The sequence below is a fragment of the Heptranchias perlo genome, chromosome 33 (assembly GCF_035084215.1).
Source record: "Heptranchias perlo isolate sHepPer1 chromosome 33, sHepPer1.hap1, whole genome shotgun sequence".
Classification (NCBI taxonomy): domain Eukaryota; kingdom Metazoa; phylum Chordata; class Chondrichthyes; order Hexanchiformes; family Hexanchidae; genus Heptranchias; species Heptranchias perlo.
The window spans coordinates 8,346,776-8,372,113 of record NC_090357.1 but is presented as its reverse complement, the minus strand read 5'-3'; the positions used below and the strand labels follow the sequence as shown (position 1 = coordinate 8,372,113).

The 25,338-nt window shown below is 41.7% G+C and overlaps 1 protein-coding gene across 4 annotated transcripts in view; it reads left to right on the top strand.

The window, feature by feature from the left end:
- Positions 1–25,338, top strand: part of sik3 (SIK family kinase 3) — a 267,857-nt gene that overhangs the window by 209,387 nt on the left and 33,132 nt on the right. For 2 of the 4 annotated variants that reach the window (XM_067970948.1, XM_067970947.1), the window contains exons 7-12: positions 2,391–2,509; positions 7,680–7,790; positions 8,150–8,293; positions 15,107–15,184; positions 17,306–17,415; positions 23,435–23,591. In XM_067970948.1, the coding sequence (XP_067827049.1) occupies positions 2,391–2,509; positions 7,680–7,790; positions 8,150–8,293; positions 15,107–15,184; positions 17,306–17,415; positions 23,435–23,591 (719 nt within the window). The remainder of the gene's footprint in view (positions 1–2,390; positions 2,510–7,679; positions 7,791–8,149; positions 8,294–15,106; positions 15,185–17,305; positions 17,416–23,434; positions 23,592–25,338) is intronic. The other 2 variants (XM_067970949.1, XM_067970950.1) reach the window with 2 other exon arrangements.

The following is a 25,338-nucleotide window of genomic DNA, read 5'->3' as shown; positions in this document are numbered from 1 at the left end:
ATACATAATAGTATAGATGAGGAAATTGAGGGCAATGATGACAGTGAGACGAGTTGGGAATTGATGAAGGGCCAGTAGGTGTAGGGCGAAAATTTGATGTGCCGATATCCCATCCTGGGATGTTTCTGAATACGGACCTTAATAGGCCTGTTTTCCAATGGAGGATGTTACAATACATGGACAGTGTTCAGCAGTCACATGCCTACATACATATGGTATTGCGAGGTGGTAAGGCTACATTGCATGCAACTATTGTACAGGTGCAACATTGGTGGCAGTTGTAGTGGTGATTACTGTAACACAGACATGGTCACAGTAGTAAGACTATCTCTCATTAATGGTCCAACTACTATCTTGGGGCCGAAACTCGAAGAAGCACCACGTGCTGGTTTCAACTTATTTGGAGAATGATTACAGATAGCCATGAGAGAGGGATTCAGAGCTCTCATAGATGCCCAGTATCCTTTGCTTGCACATATTAATGGGCCTTATGTACACATGCCCGCCAATAATGCTATGCACAGAGAAGCACTGGAGCAGCCTGTTGCCATCACGCCATTCATGGCTATTGCTCTCTGTAAGTGACTGCAGACTTTGCCTCCAAATGCAATAAGCCCACAGTGAATTCAGCAAAGAACACTTCTGGCTCTGATATAGGTTCATCGAGATCAATCAAAAGGTGGTGGGACCTCCTGTATCCCATGGAACTCCCCAGTTGATTAAGCAGCCACCCCCAATGCTACGCCTCAGCTAGAGGAGCACTTACACATAAGTTAGTAAATAGCTACTGGTAAACAAAATAGGAAAACACATTGAATACCTGCACTACATGCACTCAAACACTGAATAAAATGAATTAACTTTTAATATACCTGGTGGTCTCTGTTTTATTGTGCAAAAAAAGTAAACTGTCAGTTCTCTAAAAAGTAACACAAATCAAAGATATGCAGTTCTTAACAAAGCTAAACAAGTAAAGCAACAAGCAGATCTGTAATTGTGTGTATATATCTAGTAGGGCGTGATTGTGCCCAGTTGTCCACTACAAACTGACTTGAAACTGCCCAGACTCATTTCATATAGGACTCTTCCAGCTAACAGTGAGAGGGGATTTTCATCTTATCACTCTGGAATGGATTCAAACCCAGATCACAGAGATAAGAGGACAGTGTGCCACTCAAACTTGAACATTTTAAGTTTTTTTTTAAAAAAACAGGAAATTCCATTTTATGAACTTTCATGATTAGTGAATCAATTGGTACAAGAGCAAATGAAAAGGAGTTTCACTAACTTTTTCCCATGCAGATTTCAGCCTTGAAGTGTGCTTTTTAACGTTAAAAAAAAACGAACTGAAACTCTGCAGTGGGATAAATGGAACAGGACCTTGTTTTAGAGATATATCATTCTGTCGAGATCCAAAACAATAATAGCATAGTTGGAAAATTATTTGTATATTTACTGATCCTGTTTGGCAGAAAGATTTCCTAAATATGCCAAGAACTCAAGCCATTAAATCACAATATGGTATAAACTCAAATAAAGGTAAAATTTATTTTGAAATTTACCACTGAGTTGTGGGTTACAGAGTGGTGCCTGTGTAACCCAGAGCCATTTTAATGGGTAGGCACTGGAGATGAATAGATCAATGGCAGTGTAAACTGGCAGCTTGCAACTGAATTTCCTTATTCCCTCCTCCTCTTTTCACATACAGCTTAATTTCTAATACTAGATATTGTATGCCTATCATGTATTCTCAGCATTCATTCAGAGTCTTCTCCCCTCCCCCCTCAAAAAACCATCCCTGTATGTTGTGTAAGCATTTTGTATCTAATGCAAATGTGCATTCCATGTACAAAAAAAACCATAGCTTTGCTGTACTGTAAATTGGGTGAATCTACTCAGTTTGCTTGTGTTCATTTGATTGATGAGTCCACACTGTGGCACCAGGTTCCAGCCTAATGAGGTAGAGAGCTGGCTCTGTTGCAAGTCAGTAATAGACTGCCAAATTTCCTGCAATAGCTAGAATTCATCTGTTTATGTAGAATTTGATCAACTATCATCACAAGTGGGCACTTTACTTGGTTAAGAGCATGCAAATGGAATTCTTACTGGTTTTATTTAGAGTAATTATGTCCAATAATTGATTGCTTACAGCATAGGCAATTTTTGTAGACCAACCCTAGTTTAACCTATTCCATACACCAACAGTTTTTTCATCAAAATACATGAAGTGAATGTGCTTATAACTGGCATGTAATGCACCATTTTTATTTACAATATATTTTATGTATTCATGTTCTGCAGTACAGCTCTACATTTTTGAACATTTTAATTTTGTTCCTCAAAATAACCAATGCTAAATGTGTTTACTGATTACACTTGTTTCCTTTCAGAATGTGAGCACTTGATTCGACATATGCTTGTGCTAGACCCAAGCAAACGATTATCTGTGGAACAGATCTGCAAACATAAATGGATGAAAATAGGTGATCCTGATCCAGAGTTTGACAGGGTGAGGATATAGCAATACCATAAAAAAAGCGCTCTCATTTTTCATTTATTCATCTTTTCTTCTCTCTCACCCAAAAAAAACTGTTCACCTTTATAAACCCTCTAGTTGAAAAGAAGAGGCAAGAGCTAGGTCACGGATTATTCCTTGACTGTAGATAGCGTCACTGTTATTGTTATTGTATGATGAGAGACATTCTTATAGCAAGCAAGCTGGACATTACATAGAATTATATAGAATGTACAGCACAGAAACAGGCCATTCGGCCCAACTGGTCCATGCCGGTGTTTATGCTCCACACAAGCCTCTTCCCATCCCTCTTTGCCTCAACATGAAACACCACAAGTTGGGCAAACTATACAGTGGTTCAGTCAATACTGAACCAATTCATTACAATTAAGGATGCACTGCACTATTGGACTTCCTTCATTTTTCTAATTTTTATTGAATAGATTTGGGGCTTTGCCAGATAAATGAATATAACAAAAAGATGCAAAGCCTAGAAATCTTGTTATCAAACTAATTGATATGGGAAGAGATGTTTAGTCCTTGCATTTGATTGTTGGAGTCAGTTCTGCTGTCCTGTGGCTCAGCAAGTTTTTCCACTGAGTAGCTTCATCCTTCAGGTCCCAGTTTAATCTCCAGTGTGTGCTGATTTAGTTGATGTCAGCCATGGTAGTGGTAGGACTACTACAATTGGTTTCAGAATCCCTAGGTTAAAGAGGGAAAATGCAATTAGGATTTCTGCTCCTGATCGCCGGTAGTGTGACTTGTGAAAGTCAGGTGAGGATAGAATAAGGCTTGGCTGTAATGCCCCCACTTGGTTGAATAGCTTGTCAGCACTTATCATTAAGACTTTGCATAACTGTTGGCTGCTGGGCAAGACACTGGAGGAAAACTGGCAGTCATGGAACTGTACCCTATTATGGAGTCAGTGCCTTCAGGAGAAGTGGGGAGGGAGAAAAATGGTAAGAAAAAGAAAAGAATCAGTTTGATAACCAAACCTAAATTTCAATAACCAATCTAAAACTGAAATATGTCTCTAATCTTTATGATTGGACAAGAGCCATATTATTGACTGAAACAAGCTGGGACTTGCTCATTTTGTTAGCATACTACTTTAAAAGAAGCAGGCTGCAAATGTAACCTGAAATGCTACGGTTTTTCTAATGATTTAATGACCAGGGTTGTTAGTTAAATTACTGGACAATCCTTGGAAAATATCACTAGTTTTGAGTAAGTGTGAGTGGGAGGTAGTAGAATTGTTGGCTAATTCTGTAAAATGAAGAAGAGTAGACACCTGAGTGGACTGCTAACATCCTTACTGTATGTGTGCAATAGCAGGACCACTTGCTGTCACCATATCAGAAAACTCAATCATTTCCAAGTAGGTTGCCTCAGAACGATCATGAAAATTCAATGGTGGCACAAGATTCTGGGCTCTCAGGTCTTCAGAAGAGCAAATATGCCAGGCATAGAGGCAATGATAATAATACATCATTGAATAAATTCAAAGCAGAAATAGACAGTTTCCTAGAAGTGAAGGGAATTAGGGGTTACGGGGAGCGGGCAGGGAAGTGGACATGAATTTAGATTTGAGGTTAGGATCAGATCAGCCTTGATCTTATTAAATGGCGGAGCAGGCTCGAAGGGCCGATTGACCTACTCCTGCTCCTATTTCTTATGTTCTTATAAAGAGGCAAGAGGCAGCTAATGTGGGCTGGTAACCTAGTCTGAATGTCTAATACCAGACTACCCAAGAAGGTAGTCTACTGTTAGCTGATGTTTGGTAAACGCTCTCATGGTGGTCAGTTCAAAAGATATAAGGATTGCCTAAAGACCAATCTTAAAAAAATTAAGCATCTCAACAGACACTTGGGAGCAGGATGAGTGTGACAGAAGAAAGTGGCAAAAGATGATTCACGATGGCACGACAAAGTTTGAAGCAAATCGTATCTAGCTTGCTGAAGAAAAGAGAGCCGAAAGGAAATCAAGGAAAGATCAGCCCTCTGGTCAATCTGACATAAGATGTCCTGAGAAAACATTCCTCGTGAAAGTCAAACTTTACAGTCATGAGAACGCACAACCTGTATTAAATTGAAGATGAATCATAGGCTGTCATCATCGACAGTAATGGACAAGCCATCATCATCATACTAATGTTTACTGAAGTCTCGTGAATATTGTTCCCACAAAGTGCTAAATCAACATCAGCTGCTAACATACAGCGAGAAAAAGGAGGATGTCGACTATCAAATAGAAGTGTAGTTGATATGGCATTTAGGGCTGATGCACACCTTTCTAAAGTTGAGCAATTCACTGGATGGTGGATCAAAGGCTAGCTGATTTTTTTTTGCTGATGAGGAGGGGGAATGACATTCAGTACTTGAAATATGCAATCTTTCCATCTGATGGGAAGGAACGAAATCCCCTGAGATATATTTACAAGAATATGAAGAATTTAGTAGAGAAGTTGAGATACATTAAAATACCAAAAAAGATCTGAGTGACTCAGCCCGCTGCTGGAGTTCACAATGTATTAAAAGGAGTATCTGAATAACACTAATGTAGTCATCAAGGCAGCAGCTGAAAAGAACACGACGAAGCAGAGGGTTTGCAAGAAATCAAAATTCTAGCAGGATAATCAGAAAAATGAAATAATTATATGTACAAGATGAAGATAGGTAAACTATAAATAATAGGATGAAATTAAAAATGAAAAGACTAACATTCGAGAATACTCTAAACTTCTTAAGAAAATAAAGCAAAATGCCCAAACTAAATCCATGTAATTGATATAATCAATTAATATAAAACAATGATTTTTATTTCTCCTCGCTTGATCCCTCTGCTTCCTCTGTTTGTCAGACATCCATTGCTGGATGAGCAGAAATTTCCTCCAGTTAAACATTAGGATGACTGAAGCCATTGTCTTCGGCCCCTATCACAAACGCCATATTCTTGCCATCGATTTCATCTTCCTCCCCAGCCACTATCTCAGATCGAACCACACTGCTCGCAACCTTGGCGTCCTTTTTGACCCAAAACTGAGATTCCGACCCCTTACCCGTAACATCACTCATCTCCCCCCTGCCTCGGTCCATCTGCTGCCAAAACCCTCATCAATGCCTTTGTCTCCTCCAGACTCTACTATTCCAATGTTCTCATGGTGTCCTCCCATCCTTCATCGTCCATAAACTTTAATTCATCAAGTTTGGCCTCTTGTGCATCCCAAAATCCCTTCGCCCCACTGTTGGCAGCCTTGCCGTTAGGTGTTTAGGCCCTAAGCTCTGGAATTCCCATCCTAAACCTCGCCGCCTCTTAATCCACCCCCCCCACCTCCTTTAAAACCCTCCTTAAAACCCGCCTCTTTGACCAAGCTTTTTGTTACCCGTCCTAAGCTCGCTGTTGTTTTTTGTCTGATTATGCTTGTGTGAAGTATGATAAACACGCTATATAAATGCAAGTTGTTGTCCTATTTGGAAGATTGGATGGAAACTCATGAAAGGAAGACTGTCCAGCAATATGCAGACAATAGAGAATGAGCTAGTAACAATAATGTGTTTATATTGTGACTAAATGGGATAGATACAACCAAATTCCTTGTCGTGTTAGTTTAGATCAGTGGAAGTACTCTCCCCTCTAAGTCAGAAAATCATGGATTCAAACCCAAACCCAAATCCAAGTACTTGAGCTAAATTGAGGCTTACACTTCAGTGCAGTACTGAGGGAATGTTGCATTGTCGGAGGTGCTGTCTTTCAGATGCAACATTAAACTGAGGTCCTGTCTGCTCGAAGATTATGGGAGGTCTCCCAGTGTCCAGGCCAACATTTATCTGCCAACCAACTCCAACAAAAACAAATTAAAAAGGAAGAAAAAATGTACATTTATATAGTGCCTTTCACGACCTCAGGACGTCCCAAAGCGCTTCGTAGCCAATCAAGTACTTGAAGTAAAGTCACTTTTATATAGGGAAATGCAGCAGCCAATTTGCACATAGCAAGGTACAACAAATAGCAATGAGATAAATGACACATAATCTATTTTTAGTGGTGTTGGTTGAGGGATAAGTGTTGACCAGGACTTTCCTGGTCGTCTTCAAAAAAAAATGCTGTGGGACTGCTTGCATCCACCTGAGAGGGCAGACAGTGCTTTGGTTTAACGTCTCATCTGAAACACGCATGCAGTATTGATCACAGGCATGCACATGCAGTACTGCATTAAAATGTCAGCCTAGATTATATACTCAAGTCTCTGGAATGGAGCTTGAACCCATAATCTTTTGACTCAAAGATGAGAGTGCAACTCAGACCTAAATCTGACACTTCAATGAACTGGTCATTTACAAACACACGAACATACGAATTAAGAGCAGGAGTAGGCCACTCGGCCCCTCGAGCCTGCTCTGCCATTTGATAAGATCATGGCTGATCTGATTGTGACCTCACCCCTACTTTCCCGTCTACCTACTATAACCATTGACTCCCTTGTTAATCAGGAATTTATCTAACTCAGCCTTAAAAATATTCGTAAACAATTTTTCAACACCAAGTTATAGTCCAGCAATTTTATTTTAAATTCACAAGCTTTCGGAGGCTACCTCCTTCCTCAGGTGAACGAAAATGACCCTGCCTCCACCCCTCTCTGGGGAAGGGAGTTCCACAGACTCTCAACCCTCAGAGTAAAAATTTTTCCTCATCTCTATCTTAAATGGGAGACCCCTTTATTGCATTGTTGTTTGTGGGACCGTGATGTACACAAATTGGCTGCTACATTTGCCTACATAACAGCAGTGACCACTTTAAAATAATTCATTGGTTGTGAAGGGCTTTGGGACGTCCTGAGGAGGTGAAAGGTGCTGTGTAAAATGCAAGTTCTTTCTTCTGTAATAGAAATCTACAGTGAAATTGAGTGAATCTGACATCTTGAATGTGGATGATTCAAATTTTTCATTCAGTTTAAGAGTTCACATCCTTTCCTCCTTTTCCAAACAGACTGCACATGTAATGTAAAGTAATAGATTATTGCTATGCGTCTAATACCACAGGTGGAGTTGCTAGTTATTTTTGTGTTCAGTTTCAGTTATTATGGCTGAAGTACATAAAATTGCAAAACTAGCTCTAAATCTGAAGGCAAAATTACATTTTTAAATTTTTTTTGTCCTTTTCATAGTTAATAACAGAATCCAAGCAAATCAAAGTAGAAATCAAGACAGAACCGCTGAACGAGCAGGTACTCATGTACATGACGGAGTTGGGTTTGGAAAGAGAACGCACACTACAGGTACCGTAAAAATCTTACAATCTTTGTTCATGTCAAAAGTAGCTGTAGATTTACTGTCCCATGTTGTATAAGTGCAAAATTGTTTCCATTTTTAATTTGAGCTCTATTTTTGGTTAATTCTTGATGTGCGTTTTTTAATTCCTATATATAAATCGGCATTAGGTTTCTGGGTTTCTGATTGTGACGCCAGCAGCACTGAATGGGATATCGTCGGTGTCATGATTGGAAAACCTAGGTCGTTGAACGTTATGTATATTATTAAGAAATTGATCTGGTTCTGAATAAAAGGCAAATTATATTGCTTTCCAATCCCATTTCTGTACAGATCAGTTTGACTGTGGATTTAATTTTATTTCTAGTCATTGAAGACAGATGCCTATGATCACTTTAGTGCAATTTACAGCCTGCTGTGTGACAAGCTAAAACGGCACAAGACATTGCGCATCTCTGCACCTCCTAGTGTGCCTCGTTCTATGCCCTTTCAGTCACCTGCAAATGTCCAGGTAATGTGCCAGCGATTTTCGTAGAATTGTGTGCTAATGTTAGTAAATGTGACATACCATTGCTAAATATATATATTTTTTTATTCGTTCATGGGATGTGGGCGTCGCTGGCAAGGCCGGCATTTATTGCCCATCCCTAATTGCCCTAGAGAAGGTGGTGGTGAGCCGCCTTCTTGAACCGCTGCAATCCGTGTGGTGACGGTTCTCCCACAGTGCTGTTAGGAAGGGAGTTCCAGGATTTTGACCCAGCGACAATATTTCCAAGTCGGGATGGTGTGTGACTTGGAGGGGAACGTGCAGGTGGTGTTGTTCCCATGCGCCTGCTGCCCTTGTCCTTCTAGGTGGTAGAGGTCGCGGGTTTGGGAGGTGCTGTCGAAGAAGCCTTGGCGAGTTGCTGCAGTGCATCCTGTGGATGGTGCACACTGCAGCCACAGTGCGCCGGTGGTGAAGGGAGTGAATGTTTAGGGTGGTGGATGGGGTGCCAATCAAGTGGGCTGCTTTATCTTGGATGGTGTCGAGCTTCTTGAGTGTTGTTGGAGCTGCACTCATCCAGGCAAGTGGAGAGTATTCCATCACACTCCTGACTTGTGCCTTGTAGATGGTGGAAAGGCTTTGGGGAGTCAGGAGGTGAGTCACTCGCCGCAGAATACCCAGCCTCTGACCTGCTCTCGTAGCCACAGTATTTATATGGCTGGTCCAGTTAAGTTTCTGGTCAATGGTGACCCCCAGGATGTTGATGGTGGGGGATTCGGCGATGGTAATGCCGTTGAATGTCAAGGGGAGGTGGTTAGACTCTCTCTTGTTGGAGATGGTCATTGCCTGGCACTTGTCTGGCGCGAATGTTACTTGCCACTTATCAGCCCAAGCCTGGATGTTGTCCAGGTCTTGCTGCATGCGGGCTCGGACTGCTTCATTATCTGAGGGGTTGCGAATGGAACTGAACACTGTGCAGTCATCAGCGAACATCCCCATTTCTGACCTTATGATGGAGGGAAGGTCATTGATGAAGCAGCTGAAGATGGTTGGGCCTAGGACACTGCCCTGAGGAACTCCTGCAGCAATGCCCTGGGGTTGAGATGATTGGCCTCTAACAACCACTACCATCTTCCTTTGTGCCAGGTATGACTCCAGCCACTGGAGAGTTTTCCCCCTGATTCCCATTGACTTCAATTTTACTAGGGCTCCTTGGTGCCACACTCGGTCAAATGCTGCCTTGATGTCAAGGGCAGTCACTCTCACCTCACCTCTGGAATTCAGCTCTTTTGTCCATGTTTGGACCAAGGCTGTAATGAGGTCTGGAGCCGAGTGGTCCTGGCGGAACCCAAACTGAGCATCGGTGAGCAGGTTATTGGTGAGTAAGTGCCGCTTGATAGCACTGTCGACGACACCTTCCATCACTTTGCTGATGATTGAGAGTAGACTGATGGGGCGGTAATTGGCCGGATTGGATTTGTCCTGCTTTTTGTGGACAGGACATACCTGGGCAATTTTCCACATTGTCGGGTGGATGCCAGTGTTGTAGCTGTACTGGAACAGCTTGGCTAGAGGCGCAGCTGGTTCTGGAGCACAAGTCTTCAGCACTACAGCTGGGATGTTGTCGGGGCCCATAGCCTTTGCTGTATCCAGTGCACTCAGCCGTTTCTTGATATCACGTGGAGTGAATCGAATTGGCCGAAGACTGGCTTCCGTGATGGTGGGGATATCGGGAGGAGGCTGAGATGGATTATCCACTCGGCACTTCTGGCTGAAGATGGTTGCAAACGCTTCAGCCTTGTCTTTTGCACTCACGTGCTGGACTCCGCCATCATTGAGAATGGGGATGTTTGCAGAGCCTCCTCCTCCCGTTAGTTGTTTAATTGTCCACCACCATTCACGACTGGATGTGGCAGGACTGCAGAGCTTTGATCTGATCCGTTGGTTGTGGAATCGCTTAGCTCTGTCTGTAGCATGTTGCTTCCGCTGTTTAGCATGCATGTAGTCCTGAGTTGTAGGTTCATCAGGTTGGCACCTCATTTTTAGGTACGCCTGGTGCTGCTCCTGGCATGCTCTTCTACACTCCTCATTGAACCAGGGTTGATCCCCTAGCTTGTTGGTAATGGTAGAGTGTGGAATATGCCGGGCCATGAGGTTACAGATTGTGCTGGAATACAATTCTGCTGCTGCTGATGGCCCACAGCGCCTCATGGATGCCCAGTTTTGAGCTGCTAGATCTGTTCTGAATCTATCCCATTTAGCACGGTGGTAGTGCCACACAACACGTTGGATGGTGTCCTCAGTGCGAAGACGGGATTTCATCTCCACGAGGACTGTGCGGTGGTCACTCCTACCAATACTGTCATGGACAGATGCATTTGCGACAGGTAGATTGGTGAGGACGAGGTCAAGTAAGTTTTTCCCTCGTGTTGGTTCGCTCACCACCTGCCGCAGGCCCAGTCTAGCAGCTATGTCCTTCAGGACTCGGCCAGCTCGGTCAGTAGTGGTGCTACCGAGCCACTCTTGGTGATGGACATTGAAGTCCCCCACCCAGAGTACATTTTGTGCCCTTGCTACCCTCAGTGCTTCCTCCAAGTGGTGTTCAACATGGAGGAGGACTGATTCATCAGCTGAGGGAGGACGGTAGGTGGTAATCAGCAGGAGGTTTCCTTGCCCATGTTTGACCTGATGCCATGAGATTTCATGGGGTCCAGAGTCAATGTTGAGGACTCCCAGGGCCACTCCCTCCTGACTGTATATCACTGTACCGCCACCTCTGGTGGGTCTGTCCTGAAAACATTATTTGAACTTTATCAGAACAAGCATCATGAAGTACAGATTGTTTCAATGTTTTAAGTACTGAATTCTGTTAATGGCTTCATAAAAATTGCTCTTTTGCCACCTCTTTTGAGCTGTAAATACTCTGAGAATTTCAACCCAGCGATTTCAGTTCCTCAGATACGAAGTTCGTTTTGAAAATGAATCTATTGGGAAATCCTGTGTGAATTCTGCCAAAATGCACGAACGCTTTGGAGTTTGAAAAGTAGTTTTATTTTTGCAATTGTGGCAAATGCTCCAGAAAATTATATGGAGCATTCACCGCAGTTGTCACGTGGCACATCTAGGCCGCCACACGCCCACAAGATTAGTTATTCCAGCTCATGCTCTGGGTCAAACGGAGAGAAGGAGACAGTTTGAAAAGATTACTTTGGCACTTGTGGTGATCTGGCCACTGGCCTCACTTGAAATGAAGCGGTTCCAATGGGCCCAATAAGGACTGGCAGCAAAAGAGAAATGGGGAGAGTGGCTCTTGTACATCGCAGGTTTCTGTTTGAATGTCACTCCCACTTTTCTGACCTATGATATAAAAAGAGCAGTCAGAGGCTATGTGTGGAAACTTGTTATTGCCTTGCTGCAACTGTTACTCCATTGAACGCCAACCAGTTTATCATGGAATATATTCCTTTAATGTAAATTCTGATAATTTAAGGGAAAAAGTTTTGAAGAAATGTTTACATTGGAGAATTATGAGAGCTGTTTCAGGTGTTTACACTGGTTATTTATAAAAGCAGTTTTAGATTTATATCCTCATCACGCTTTAATTCTTTTTGACTAATGTCCTTAACCTCTAATAACTCTGTTGAAAAACAATGGAGTTCACTCCTGGTTTTGATCTGGATGTATGCTGCCTTATATTGGAGAGCATATTTAGCTGTCAAAATGTAATGATGTAGGTTGCTTTTCCACATGAATATTGATACACAGCACAATCAACTGGATGTTGCAGTTGTTACTTAATTTAGTTGCCATTTCCCGTTTATTTTTGCTTTGCTTTTCTTCCTATTTTATTTTCATGCTTTAATTCCCAGTACACCATTATGTAGATGAGAGAATGACTAGGCAATTTTTTCCCTGTCTTGTATTGATATTGCTCTTGAAAAGAACACCAAGTGGTTTGTAACAATAGCAGAGGATGATTTGGATTTTATCCTCCTACTCTGTGGTGAAGCATCTAGTGTGCTGGGTATTTCTTCATGAAGACGCAGCTGAGATCAGAAATTTGATGTATGAGTGGAGCAAACACCTGGCTACAAGTGACGAGCCCATTGCAATAAATTGCAGTGGTCTTGACTGCCATCTGTGGTTGAAATGATTGAAATCTGTATGTCTGACATGTTCAAGTGCACAATGAAAGCTTAAATCTTTTTAGTATAGGAAACTGAGGTACAGTGTACATATTCTAAATGGATAGCAGTGATATTGCAGAGAACGCATGAAATTAAGCTACACAACTAATTATGCACCAGCCACTCTAATTATGTGTCCTACTGTTCCATGGCACATCGTGTTAGTCAAAAACGGCATTCAACAACAAACCAGGCATACATAAAAGCTTGTACACAATGTCAGCAAAGAGAACAATAAACAATTCTATTAAAGAGGGGGAGGTATAGCTTTCAACAGTTTTTGACTGTCAGGCTGAAGTGATACTTGGTTGTGCAGCTTAGTTTTTGTGTCATTAAAGGAATAAGTCCACTTTCATATTTCAGAACATTCAGGTTTTCCTATAGTTTCACATCTCAGATATCAAGTATGGCTTTTGCTTATTGCATGTGATCATTTCCCTTTTGTAGTGAATGACCCTGACACAACACTAATTAATTTTTCTCTGTGAAAAATACTTTTTACAAAATAGCAGATGGCCATAGCATGATCAATCATTATTCCTCGTTACAAAAACATAAAAACCAAAAAAGGCGATTGAATCCACTGAAGCTTATCCATTCAGTACCTTAATTCTTCCATCACAGCATCTAACTATATTTTGAGAAACCACAGTGTTTTTGCCTCCATTTCTCTGCCTAGCAAACCCTTCAAAATGTTCACTCTTTGAGTAAAGAAGTTCTTGATATTTTTAAATTTAAGCTGCATTTAAATTTCCACTTAGTTCCATTTATACCCTCTTGCCTTCCTATCCTGCCTTACTTTGAAGTAATATTATGGGTTTATCTTATATGTACATCAATATTATATACATTTCAATGTATTGTTGGACTATAACTTGGTGTTGTAAGATTGTTTACATTTGTCAACCCCAGTCCATCACCGGCATCTCCACATCATGACATTTCAATGAGCTCGCCCTTCAACTACCTTCTTTCCAGCATGTAAAGCTTTCATCTTTCCTTATATTCGATCTTCTTTGCATTTGTTGCACTTTTCTAATGCATGTATATCTTTTTTATAGTGTGGTACCAAAACTAAAGTACTCTATTTGTAATCTTACCAGTGCATTGTAAAGTCTTATATAACTTTGATAGATTTGCATTCTATTGTACTGGCTATGCGTTCAAGCATTTTAATAGTTTTTTAAGATTGATGAATGAGGTAAGTGGACTTTGTTTGAATATCATTAGGAATCCTTGCTATACAAGTACTTCTCCAGCCAATTCCTTCGAGCAGATTCCATTATTTTACCTGCTATTGATGTTTGTATGTAGAGTCTGTAGATGTCTAGGTCAGATTTATAGCCCTTTCAAATGTAGCTACTGTACGACATTTGATTAATTTCAGTCCTGTGGCATCCTTAACAGTGCCCAGCGATTCCTCCGTAATAGCCAGTAACCCACAAGTTTCTCACCTAGTCTCTTTCTGCACCCCAGCTTATATACTACCCGGTCATGGAAATTTACTCGTCCTAATTTCCCCTAGTTTATGCCTCAGACATGGTGAATTCAAAATTTATTGGGATATTAGATGCATTCAGCAAGTTAGATGTATGCTCTAGTGAATTCTTGTAGAAAATCTTAATTAAATATTTCAACTATTTTTACCTTTTGAGTTCTAATACTGGAAGAACATTTTAGCATTACCAACTTCAACGATGCTTATCTCATTACTATTTGTGGGACCTTGCTGTGCATAAATTGGCTTCAGTGTTTACCTACATAACAACAGTGACTACACATTGAAAGTAATTCATTCGCTCTGAAGGGCTTTGGACATCCTGAGGATGTGAAAGATGCTATATATAAATGCAATAATTTCCCCCCCGCCCCCGCCAAACTAGTTTTGATTCTGTTACCTGTTTTCCGTTAAGGAATTCTCAGTTTATATTGGATTGATTGAAAACACATATAAAAACAGTTTTAATATTTGCACATACCTTTCTCATCTCATCATTTTTGTCCTTTTCCTGCTTATTAACTCAGACCACCATCTTTCATTTTACACCATCTACTGCAATATCAGTTCATGTTCCTTAATTTCCAACCTTCCTCTCGTGTGTCATTTCTATCTACTGCAGCATTCCACATGTCGTCATATTGAATTCACATCTATGTTTTTGAAAATCCTATAGCATCATAATTTCTTCTGGGTATATGCCACTAACTTGAGCATTTTATTCTGATTGGTTCTAGCATTCAGACTAAGGTACTTAATTATTCTTTCCTTTTTCTAATATTGTGTTCAGGTACTAAATATTTGTTTCCTTGGCTTGGAATTATTTTCTCCATTATGTTATTCTTACCCTTTCTCTTCAAGGTCGTCTTCTCTACATTTAAAGTCCTAGCCCCCTCTCCCTCTACATTGTAATTGTTTCCTAAACTGACCAGGGACTACACACCATGTTTTTTTCAACCGTGATCAATTGTTATGTATATGCTGATATTTATTTTGAACTATGATTGTACCATGAAAAAAAATCCCTTGTTGACACCGTTATCTATATGGAAATCTATAGGCTAATAAACTATTCTGGCTTTTGTGTTGAGAATGAAATTTTGGAGAAACTGACCACTTCTTCTTTTCTGACTTTCCTATGATCTTTAACACCAGGCTGAGCAAACAGGTAACACACTGAGTCTAAATGTGCCACAAGTGCAGCTCATCAACCCAGAGAACCAGATAGTGCAGGTCAGTTCTGAGTCCCTTATAGTGTCATTAGATGTTTTGCTAAATGCACAATATGTTCAAATGTGATTTATTTTAACCCTTTCTGTTGAGGTCACTGAATAGTTTTGGCCTCTTAAAGCTACAGTGCCCATACTTATAACATTTCAGAAACATTTAGAACATAAGGTTCTATCTTGATGAAACATTCATTTTTCTTTCAATCATATTATAAAAAGGAGAAAAAAGTCAAGAATCTTCACGGTTGTTGATAAAAAGGTTTTTCTGGAGTATATTTGAGAAGATCTTACCCAATTGGGTTATCTTTCTGAAGGGTCTTTATATCCTGTGTGAAAAAACATTGAGATTGAGTTAGTCGAGTCTCATTTGTTGTGGGTCAGTCGAAGTGGTTAGAAACCCAAACTTTTGACCTTGGCATCAATTCCGTACGTTAACAAAAAACAGGAATAAAAATAAAAATAACATAAGAACATTTATGAAAAGAAAGGGCCATTCAGCTCAACAGACCCATTCCTTTCTCAGATCATGCACAACTACCTCAATCTCCCTGAGCCCAGCCAGACCTCTACATTCTCTTCCTAACTCCCTGTGACTCAAATAGATTCATTAGTATCTCTGTAGACCTCCATCTCTTCCTTTTCCAATGAGCAAATGTTCTGATAATATAATGGACGTACTTGCTAATGACATAGCATTAAAAATATGCAAAGGATGTTATATAATACCATACTTATTGCAAAGACAAGTCCTACACAAGAGCTAGTTACTTGCTGGGTGAGAAAACTGAGCACAGATTTTTGTCTGGTATTTAAAATGCATAACTTGCTACTCATCATCTAGATGATTTTTGTTTATAGTCTAAATATAATATTAAAAGCTGGTACAACACTTTGTAAATCAAGACCTAATTATGTATAATTGTAAGTTGGGCTTTTTGATTTTTTTTTGAAAGCCTTAATTACAGTAAATTAAATGATCTACTAAACTTTATTAATACTGATATTTAGTCCCAATATTCATCTGTAAAATAAAAGAAACAATAGCCAGCAAAGTATTTTTATGGAGACCATTTAATAGATCTCAAACTGGAAATAAGGCATAAAACTGTCAATTTGAAATAATATGCAAGCCCAATATATACATGTATATAATAAATAAGACGAGTAATTTGCTATCATGATAATCCACTCAGAAATTGGCATTTTCACTGGCCTCCAGAATTCCCTATGTGAAATTGAAGTACTCGGGCAACAATTGGTGCTGTGCATGGTAAGTGTAGAGATTTCATGGGGTTTGGCACTGGATGTTATGCTGTGCGAAATCACTTTCCCCAATAATGAATGGAAATGCAAACAAACAATGTGGGTTTCAACTAAGATCAAGATAATTTGTCCCATCACCATGAAGATATATAAATACATAACATACAAAACATCTAAGTGATCTATCTATGGAGATTTCATTTTAAATTAACTGCGTAAAGGGGCTTGCTGGGCTAGCTAAATTGCAGACCCTTTTTATGTATGTCTTATTAAGCTTCTAGTAAACTACAATTACAGACTGACATTAAACCATAAAACATTGCTTCGGCATAATTACTGTTTGTGCAGAAAGTGTTCACAAATGTTTTTATTTCGGTAGAAAAGTGTTGCATGCAATATTCTTATCTTCAAGTCTATTTGAAAAATATACCCAATTTGTAGCTTTTGTAAGTTATCTAAGTTAGTTTTTTTGTTAAAGTCTGCCATGCGGTGCCATTCCAGGCTAGGCTACTATCTTCATGGTGTTTTCCAGGCTAGTCACTGGAACATGACATTTTGTCAGGTGGGCTTCACTCCCAGGGCCTTGTTCCCTCTATCCTGCTGATTATTGGTTTCATTGTATCATTTTTATCTAGAATGTACTTTTAACAGTGTTACAAAGCAATAGTTTCATAAACTGTTGTTTATAAAATGTATAGATTCAGGGATTCTTTACTAAGATTAAGAATTTTTTTTCACAATATGTCTAAACTTTGTTTAGAATTTAACTGCTAGGTCAGGTTTGGATGGATGAGGTTAATAGTGGCAGATTGCGTTACTGCTACTTCTGTTAGTCACTTGCGATGTTGGTCTTCCTTCTCAGACTGATGGTAACATGAATCTCGATAGTGACGAAGGTGAAGAACCATCCCCAGAGGCTCTGGCACGATACCTATCCATGAGGAGACATACTGTCGGTGTTGCTGACCCCAGGTTAGTATCAGCAGTGTAGTAACTTTGCCTACTTAACCAATGTAAACATGATTGGATGCATGTATGCTTATATTTAATACATATACAGACATATCAAGGAAATCAGCACCTGGTAGCTGTGCTGGCTGGCTCTCTTAGTAATGTGAAAATGCTCAAACATATGATTGGGAAGAGGGAAAGGTGATATGCTCTATTGTGCATTTTTGTTTTAATCAGATGTAGTACATATCATTAAATATTAGGATGCTTTATACAAGAAGCACTGTTCTTTAATTGACTTTTAGATTTTTAAGTCTTTAATTTTATTTTTGTTAAGTTTAGTTAATAATATAATAAACAGAGGCATGGCAGGGCACCTCGGTCCCATCGGATGCACATCTTGTGCCATGTGGGAACTCCAGGACTCTTCCCTGTCCTGGACGGCCACAAGTGCAGGAAGTGTCGTCAGGTGGAGGAGCTCGAGCTCCGGATTTCGGACCTTGAGCAACAGTTGGCGTCACTGCAGTGTATCCGCAAGGCTGAGAGCTACATGGATAGCACGTTTCTGGAGGTGGTCACCCCGCAGCTTAAGAGAGAGCAGGCAGAGAGGGACTGGGTGACCCCCAGACAGCCAAGGAGGACCAGGTAGATAATGCAGGAGTCTCCAGTGTGCATCTCACTCTCGATCTGGTACTGTTGAGGGAGGGGGTTCCACTGGGGAGTGCAGCCAGAGCCAAAACCATAGCACCATGGATGGCTCAGCTGCACAGGAGGGGAGGAGAAAGGTCAGGAGAGCAATGATGATAGGGGATTCTATAGTTAGGAGAACAGACAGGTGTTTCTGCGGCCGCAGATGTGATTCCAGGACGGTATGTTGCCTTCTTGGTGCCATGGTCAAGGATGTCACTGAACAGCTGCAGAACATTCTGGAGGGGGAGGGTTAACAGACAGAGGTTGCGTTACATATTGGTACCACCCACATAGGTAGAAAGAGGGATGAGGTCCGGCAGGCAGATTCTAAGGAGTTAGGGAAGAGATTAACAAGCAGGACCTCAAAGGTAGTAATCTCCGGATTTCTCCCAGTGCCACGCGCTAGCGAGTATAAAAATAGGAGGATAGAGCAGATGAATGTGTGGCTGGAGAGATGGTGCAGGAGGGAGGGCTTTAGATTCCTGGGGATTGGAACCAGTTCTTGGGGAGGTGGGACCTGTACAGGCTGGACAGGTTGCACCTCAACGGAGCTGGGACCAATGTCCTCGTGGGGAGGTTTGCTAGTGCTGTTGTGGGGGTGGGGTTAAACTAATTTGGCAGGGGGATGGGCACTAGGATGTAGCATTGGAAAGGAGAAACAAGGGCGGGTTGGTTGCCCGCCGCTCGTCCCACCCCTGTGATTGGGGAGAAAGATAGCACTTGAATAAAAAATAGTATGCTGTTAGGTGGGATCAGACTAAGAGAGAGCACAAGAAGGTCTAAGATTGGTTTACAGTGCATGTGTGTAAATGCACAAAGTGTGGTAAACAAGGTTGGTGAGCTGCAGGCGCAAATAGCCAAATGGGAATACAATGTCGTGGCAATAACAGAGACCTGGCTCAAAAAGGGGCAGGATTGGGTACTAAATCTCCCTGGATACAAGCAGCTCAATTTTCAAATGAAAACACGGGTGGGTTGGGGGCGGGGCGGGGGGGCATTTTAAATTGCCACCATTTCAGACCCACCTCCAACCCACCCATTTCCGGTTTTCACAGGGGTGGGACGAGCGGCGGGCAACCAACCCGCGCCCAGAAGGCAGGTCAGGCCATAAAAACCTTTCAAGGAGGCTTCAGGCCTCCATTTTTCACCAATTCCCGATTTCAGCCCCGGAGAGGCTAGGATTCCCCGGCCTTCTGTTTTATGTCTCGTGAAAGGAGGCGAGAAGGCCCGAGACTAACAGGTAGGTGCCTAGAAAGGCACAGCTTTTGGGCCCGAAGGAGTAGGAGTGCTTCCCCCAGGCCCAACAAGCCCACCTGCACTAACCCCTGACCTCTGATCGCGGACCCCCGACCCCGATGCCCCGATCCTCCCCCTCCGACCCCCGACCCTTCCCCCCCAACTCTGATCCTCCGACCCCCGACCCTCCCTCTCAACGATCGCGGACCTCCGCGATGACCCTCGATCCCGTCAACCCCCCCCACCCCGTGACTGACCCCCGATCCCAACCCTCATCACTCGCAACCCTATGCCCACCCATGCCCCTTGGCCCCCCCCCCACCCCGTGCCTTACCACCACCGCCCCCTCCCCCCATCCATACAAACAAAGACTTAACTACAGACTTACCTGAAGACGTCCTCTTCCTGTCTGGTCTCCCGTCCGACTCAGACGTCTGGGAAACCCATACTAATGGGCTTCCTGACCTCAATTTGACCCCCCCCCACTCCCTTCCCATTTTAAAATTAAGCCCAAGGTGGTTCAGGCAAGATATGGAAGGAAAGAAAGGAGGAGGGGTGGCAGTATTGATTAAGGAGAATATTGCTGTGCTGGAGAGAAAGGATGTCTTGGAGGAGTCAAGGACAGAATCTATTTGATTAGAGTTAAGAAACCAAAGAGGTGCCATTACACTACTGGGTGTATTCTATAGGCCACCAACTAATGAGAAGGATATAGAGGAGCAAATTTGCAGGGAAATTACAGAGAGGTACAAAAGCCATAGCGTAGTGATAACGGGGGACTTCAACTATCTTAGTTGACTGGGATAGTAATAAATGGGGCAAAGAGGGGGAGGAATTTTTGAAGTGTGTTCAGGAGAACTTTCTTGACCAGTACGTTTCCAGCCCAACAAGGAAGGAGGCATTGCTGGATTTGGTTCTGGGGAATGAGATGGGCCAAGTGGAACATGTGTCAGTGGGGGAACATTTAGGGAACAGCGACCATAGTATCACAAGGTTTAGAATAGCTATGGAAAAGAACAAGAACAAGGACCATTCTAAAGTAAAAATACTCAATTGGAGGAGAGCAGATATGGCCCGGGTAAATTGAAATCAAAGATTGGCAGGCAAAACTATAATTGAACAATGGGCGGCCTTTAAGGAGGAGATGGTTTGGGTACAGTCTAGGTACATTCCCACAAGGGAGAAAGGTAGGGCAACTAAAGCAAGAGCTCCCTGGATGACAAAAGAGATAGAGAATAAGATGAAGCAGAAAAAAGAGGCGTATGACAGATGTCAGGTTGATAACACAAGTGAGAACCAGGCTGAATGTAGAAAGTTCAGAGGGGAAGTGAAAAAGGAAATAAGAGGGGCAAAGGGAGTTTGAGAATAGACTGGCGGCCACCATAAAAGGGAATCCAAAAGTCTTCTATAGGCATGTGAAGTAAGAGGAGGGGTGGGGCCGATTAGGGACCAAAAAGGAGATCTACTCATGGAAGCAGAGGGCATGGCCGAGGCATTAAATGAGTACTCTGCATCTGCCTTTACCGAAGAAGAAGATGCTGCCAGAGTCTCAGTAAAGGACGATGTAGTTGAGATACTGGATGGGCAAAAAATTGATAAAGAGGAGGTACTGGAAAGACTAGCTGTACTTAAAGTAGATAAGTCACCCAGTCCGGATGGGATGCATCCTAGATTGTTGAGGGAAGTAAGGGTGGAAATTGCGGAGGTACTGGCCATAATCTTCCAAACATCCTTAGATATAGGGATGGTGCCAGAGGACTGGAGAATTGCAAATGTTACACCCTTGTTCAAAAAAGGGTGTAAGGATCAACCCAGTAACTACAGGCCAGTCAGTTTAACCTCAATGATGGGGAAACTTTTAGAAACGGTAATCCGGGACAAAATTAGTACAAGTGGACAAGTGTGGATTGATTAATAGGGAAAGCCAGCACAGATTTGTTAAAGGCAAATCGTGTTTAACTAACTTGATTGAGTTTTTTGACGAGGTATCAGAGGGGGTAGATGAGAGTAATGCAGTTGATGTGGTGTATATGGACTTTCAAAAGGCGTTTGATAAAGTGCCGCATTATAGGCTTGTCATCAATATTGAAGCCCATGGAATAAAAGGGGCAGTAGCAGCATGGATACAGAATTGGCTAAGTAACAGGAAACAGAGAGTAGTGGTGAACGGTTGTTTTTTGGACTGGAGAGATGTGTACAGTGGTGTTCCCCAGGGGTCGGTGCTGGGACCACTGCTTTTCTTGATATATATTAATGACTTGGACTTGGGTGTGCAGGGCACAATTACCAAATTTGCAGATGACACAAAACTTGGAAGTGTAGTGAACAGTGAGGAGGATTGTGATAGACTTCAAGAGGATATAGTCGGGCTGGTGGTATGGGCGGACACCTGGCAGATGAAATTTAACGCAGAAAAATGCGAGGTGATACATTTCAGCAGGAAGAATGAGGAGAGGCAATATAAACTAAAGGGCACAATTCTAAAAGGAGTGCATGAACAGAGAGATCGGGGGGTATATGTACACAAATCGTTGAAGGTGGCAAGGCAGGTTAAAAAAGCATATGGGATCCTGGGCTTTATAAATAGAGGCATAGAGTACAAAAGCAAGGAAGTCATGATGAACCTTTATAAAACACTGGTTCGGTCGCAACTGGAGTATTGTGTCCAGTTCTGGGCACCGAACTTTAGGAACGATGTGAAGGCCTTAGAGAGGGTGCAGAAGAGATTTAGTAGAATCATTCCAGGGATGAGGGACTTTAGTCACGTGGAAAGACTGGAGAAGCTGGGGTTGTTCTCCCTGGAACAGAGATGGCTGAGAGGAGATTTGATAGAGGTATTCAAAATCACGAAGGGTCTAGACAGAGTAGATAGAGAGAATCTGTTCCCGTTGGCGGAATGGTCAAGAACCAGAGGAAATGGATTTAATGTGGTTGGCAAAAGAACCAAAGGTGATATAAGGAAAAGCTTTTTCACGCAGCGAGTGGTTAGGATCTGGAATGCACTGCCTGAAAGGGTGGTGGAGGCAGATTCATTCATGACTTTCAAAAGGGAACTGGATAAGCACCTGAAAGGAAAAAATTTGCAGGGCTGTGGGGATAGGGCGGGGGAGTGGGACTAGCTGGATTGCTCTTGCATAGAGCTGGCATGGACTCGATGGGCCAAATGGCCTCCTTCCATGCTGTAACCTTTCTATGATTCTAATGGTATTTTACTACATGTACTGTCTGGCTTAAATTTGTAATTCCCATGCAGGTGTGCTCTGAAAATTGCACTGCAGCTAAGACTGGTGGAGGCGAGAGAAGGAGAAGTAGTGTGTGTAGATTGGGAAATGCACAGCACTGGAGATTTAGGGAAGGGGGAATTGTGTACCCTCAGAGATATGCAGTGAGTGGCACTGCACCAACGGAGCTGTATAGAAAGAAATGCACTGGGATGCAGCAGTAGGAGTCAGATACACATCTCAGGATGTGGGAAGGGAGTCTGGACAGAGGAGAAGTTATGTACATTGAGAGAGATATTTTGTATAGAGAGTCTCAATGGAAAAATGATGCATTACATTGGATAGAGTGCAATTATAATGTTCACTCCAATGATTAAGGGTTGAACATTGCATTGCTGGGAGACTCTACAGATCTGCTGCTTTAAAAGGTTGGGTAATAGCTCCCCTAATGGCTTAATGGATAAATGCATGACTTGGTATGGCACTGAGGCATACATGCCAGGAAGGTTCTAGTTTCAATATCAGATCTGTGTCCTCAGCCAGAATGACGATAGAGGTTTTGTAGCTGACCACAGTGATTTGAGCTATGGAGAGGAGAAATTGTGTAAGCTTCCTGTCTATAACTGCTATCAAGCGACCCTTGCTTGAATGTGTGCATGTGAAGATGTCAAGTGAGAACTGTGATGCTCCCCATGGTTGAACAGCCTGCTGGCAATCATTCTTCAGACTTGCGCATCAAGAATATCAGGGCAAGCTACCAGAGCTTTGCCATTGTTCATGGAGCAATACAAAAGGTTGATTGCTGGCTTTAGAGGAGAGGGGTTAAGGGTGATAAAATTGGAGGGTGGGAGATTTAATAATGAAATTAAAATGTTAAATGTTTTATGATATAGAACTGAAGTTACAGAAGATCTGCAGAAATGCCACCTGCCTGGTTTTCCACGTGTCATGCCTCAGACACCCTTCCTGCAGGTTGTTCCAAACGTTAATCTAATGCAGAACATGCTTCCCACGCAGAATTTACAGCCAGCCACACAGCTGGAGTACAAGGTATGGTTGTTTCTGCTGCAAAATTATTAATAAATAATTAACTTGAGATTTGACTACGGTACCCTGCTCTCCCTAAGCTGAACGTCAGTAAATCATAACTTTCCAATACTTCTTTTGTTCCTGGATTTGGTAGCTGCATCCACTTGTTGCCGCTGTTAATTCCAGAAATTGTGTGACCAGAATTTTCCACATTCAAAAAATGACCCTGAAAATTATAAATTGGATCAGTGCAAGGCTGCAGTGCCACTTGAGTTTCTGCTGGTGGTGCTCCTGAGCAGATCCATAAATCAACATTGCCTCCACCAGGAACTAAGAAGCACTGCAGGTATCTGCAAAGTGTTCAAACATAAATTGTAAAATGCAATAAGCATAAATAAGGAAATCGCACTTGTATAGTCCATGATTTTTTATCTATTAAAATTAATGGACAGGAACTTTTGTGTCGTTTTCTGCGGTTTGCTGTCAGCAGGTGAAGCTCTACGCCAGGATCATGCAATTGTAAAACTTACCCTTCTATATCATTCGAACTTTCCGAATCTCCTACACCCAATTGGATAAATCATTTGTCAAGACATCCATTTTAACCTTTCTTCAATCTAAACAGGACATGTATTTGGAGGAAGCATTCTAAGCAGAACTCTTTCAGGCTTGTCTGATGAGACCATTTCTAATAGAATATAATAAGTATACTTGTTAGTGAAATAATTCTAGTGACAAAAAAGAAACCTAAAAAATGCACTGAAGTTTCAACCTAGATTATGAGTTCGAAGCATGAGGCTCAAACCCACCACCTCATTCTTACTGTTTAAAATACTCAATGGCATCTTTCTAAGGAGTAAAATATCACAATGCAAAAAACAATCCTCTGCCCAGAGTTTGAATTTTTTCCCTGACATCAAATTTGATAAATTCATCTTAATAAATTTTCCATTGTTTTTGAAAATGCAGAAGTCTCTGAAGCACTAAATTGCTACATCATTAATCAGTAATTTACTCTGCATGGAACATAGTATCAGGGTTCCCTGTGGCTTGACTGTATGTCACATTTATTTTCAGCTCAGATGAGTCTTGCAGTGACTAGCAGCACTCTTAATTTGATAAGAGTAAGTTAAAGATTTTTAAATGGCAAGATTACTTTAATGCTTTCCAAATCAGACACTACCAGTTGTAACCCCAGGGCTGCCTGCAACTCATAACTGCTGTCTTCAGTCAAGTGAGTTTCATCAATTCTCAAATGAGCTGCTGGAGAGAGCACTGCACAGAAGCAGAAGTATTTATCTCTGGAGGAGGTTACTGCTATTGTCCAGTTTATCTGCTCCTGTGTCTTCAGCCTCCCAGTTGAGGATAAAGGTACAGCCCTAATGTGCTCCCTCCCAGCTGGAGATGAATATCTGGTGTTAGACAGTCCACAAAAAAAGAATTAGGAAAACATCTTAAAATAGCACCAAAAGTTAAAAACAAACTTCATTCGACACATGGGCGCAGATTTCCCAAACCTAATTAGATTTTAAATGGCTTACCACTAGTGAAAGAATACGGCCGATTGGGAAATCTAGGCTTTTGTTACAAATAAAAAGACAAAACCGTACAGTCCATTTCTAATTTAGCAGAATTAGAGTTGCAGAGTTGTCGACATTTATTTTAAAACACCACATAATTACTTTGCTTAAGCTTTTGTAAAAATATAGTATAACTCTACTTTATAGTTCTAAAATAAACAATGGAAACAACTAAAGAACACGGATTT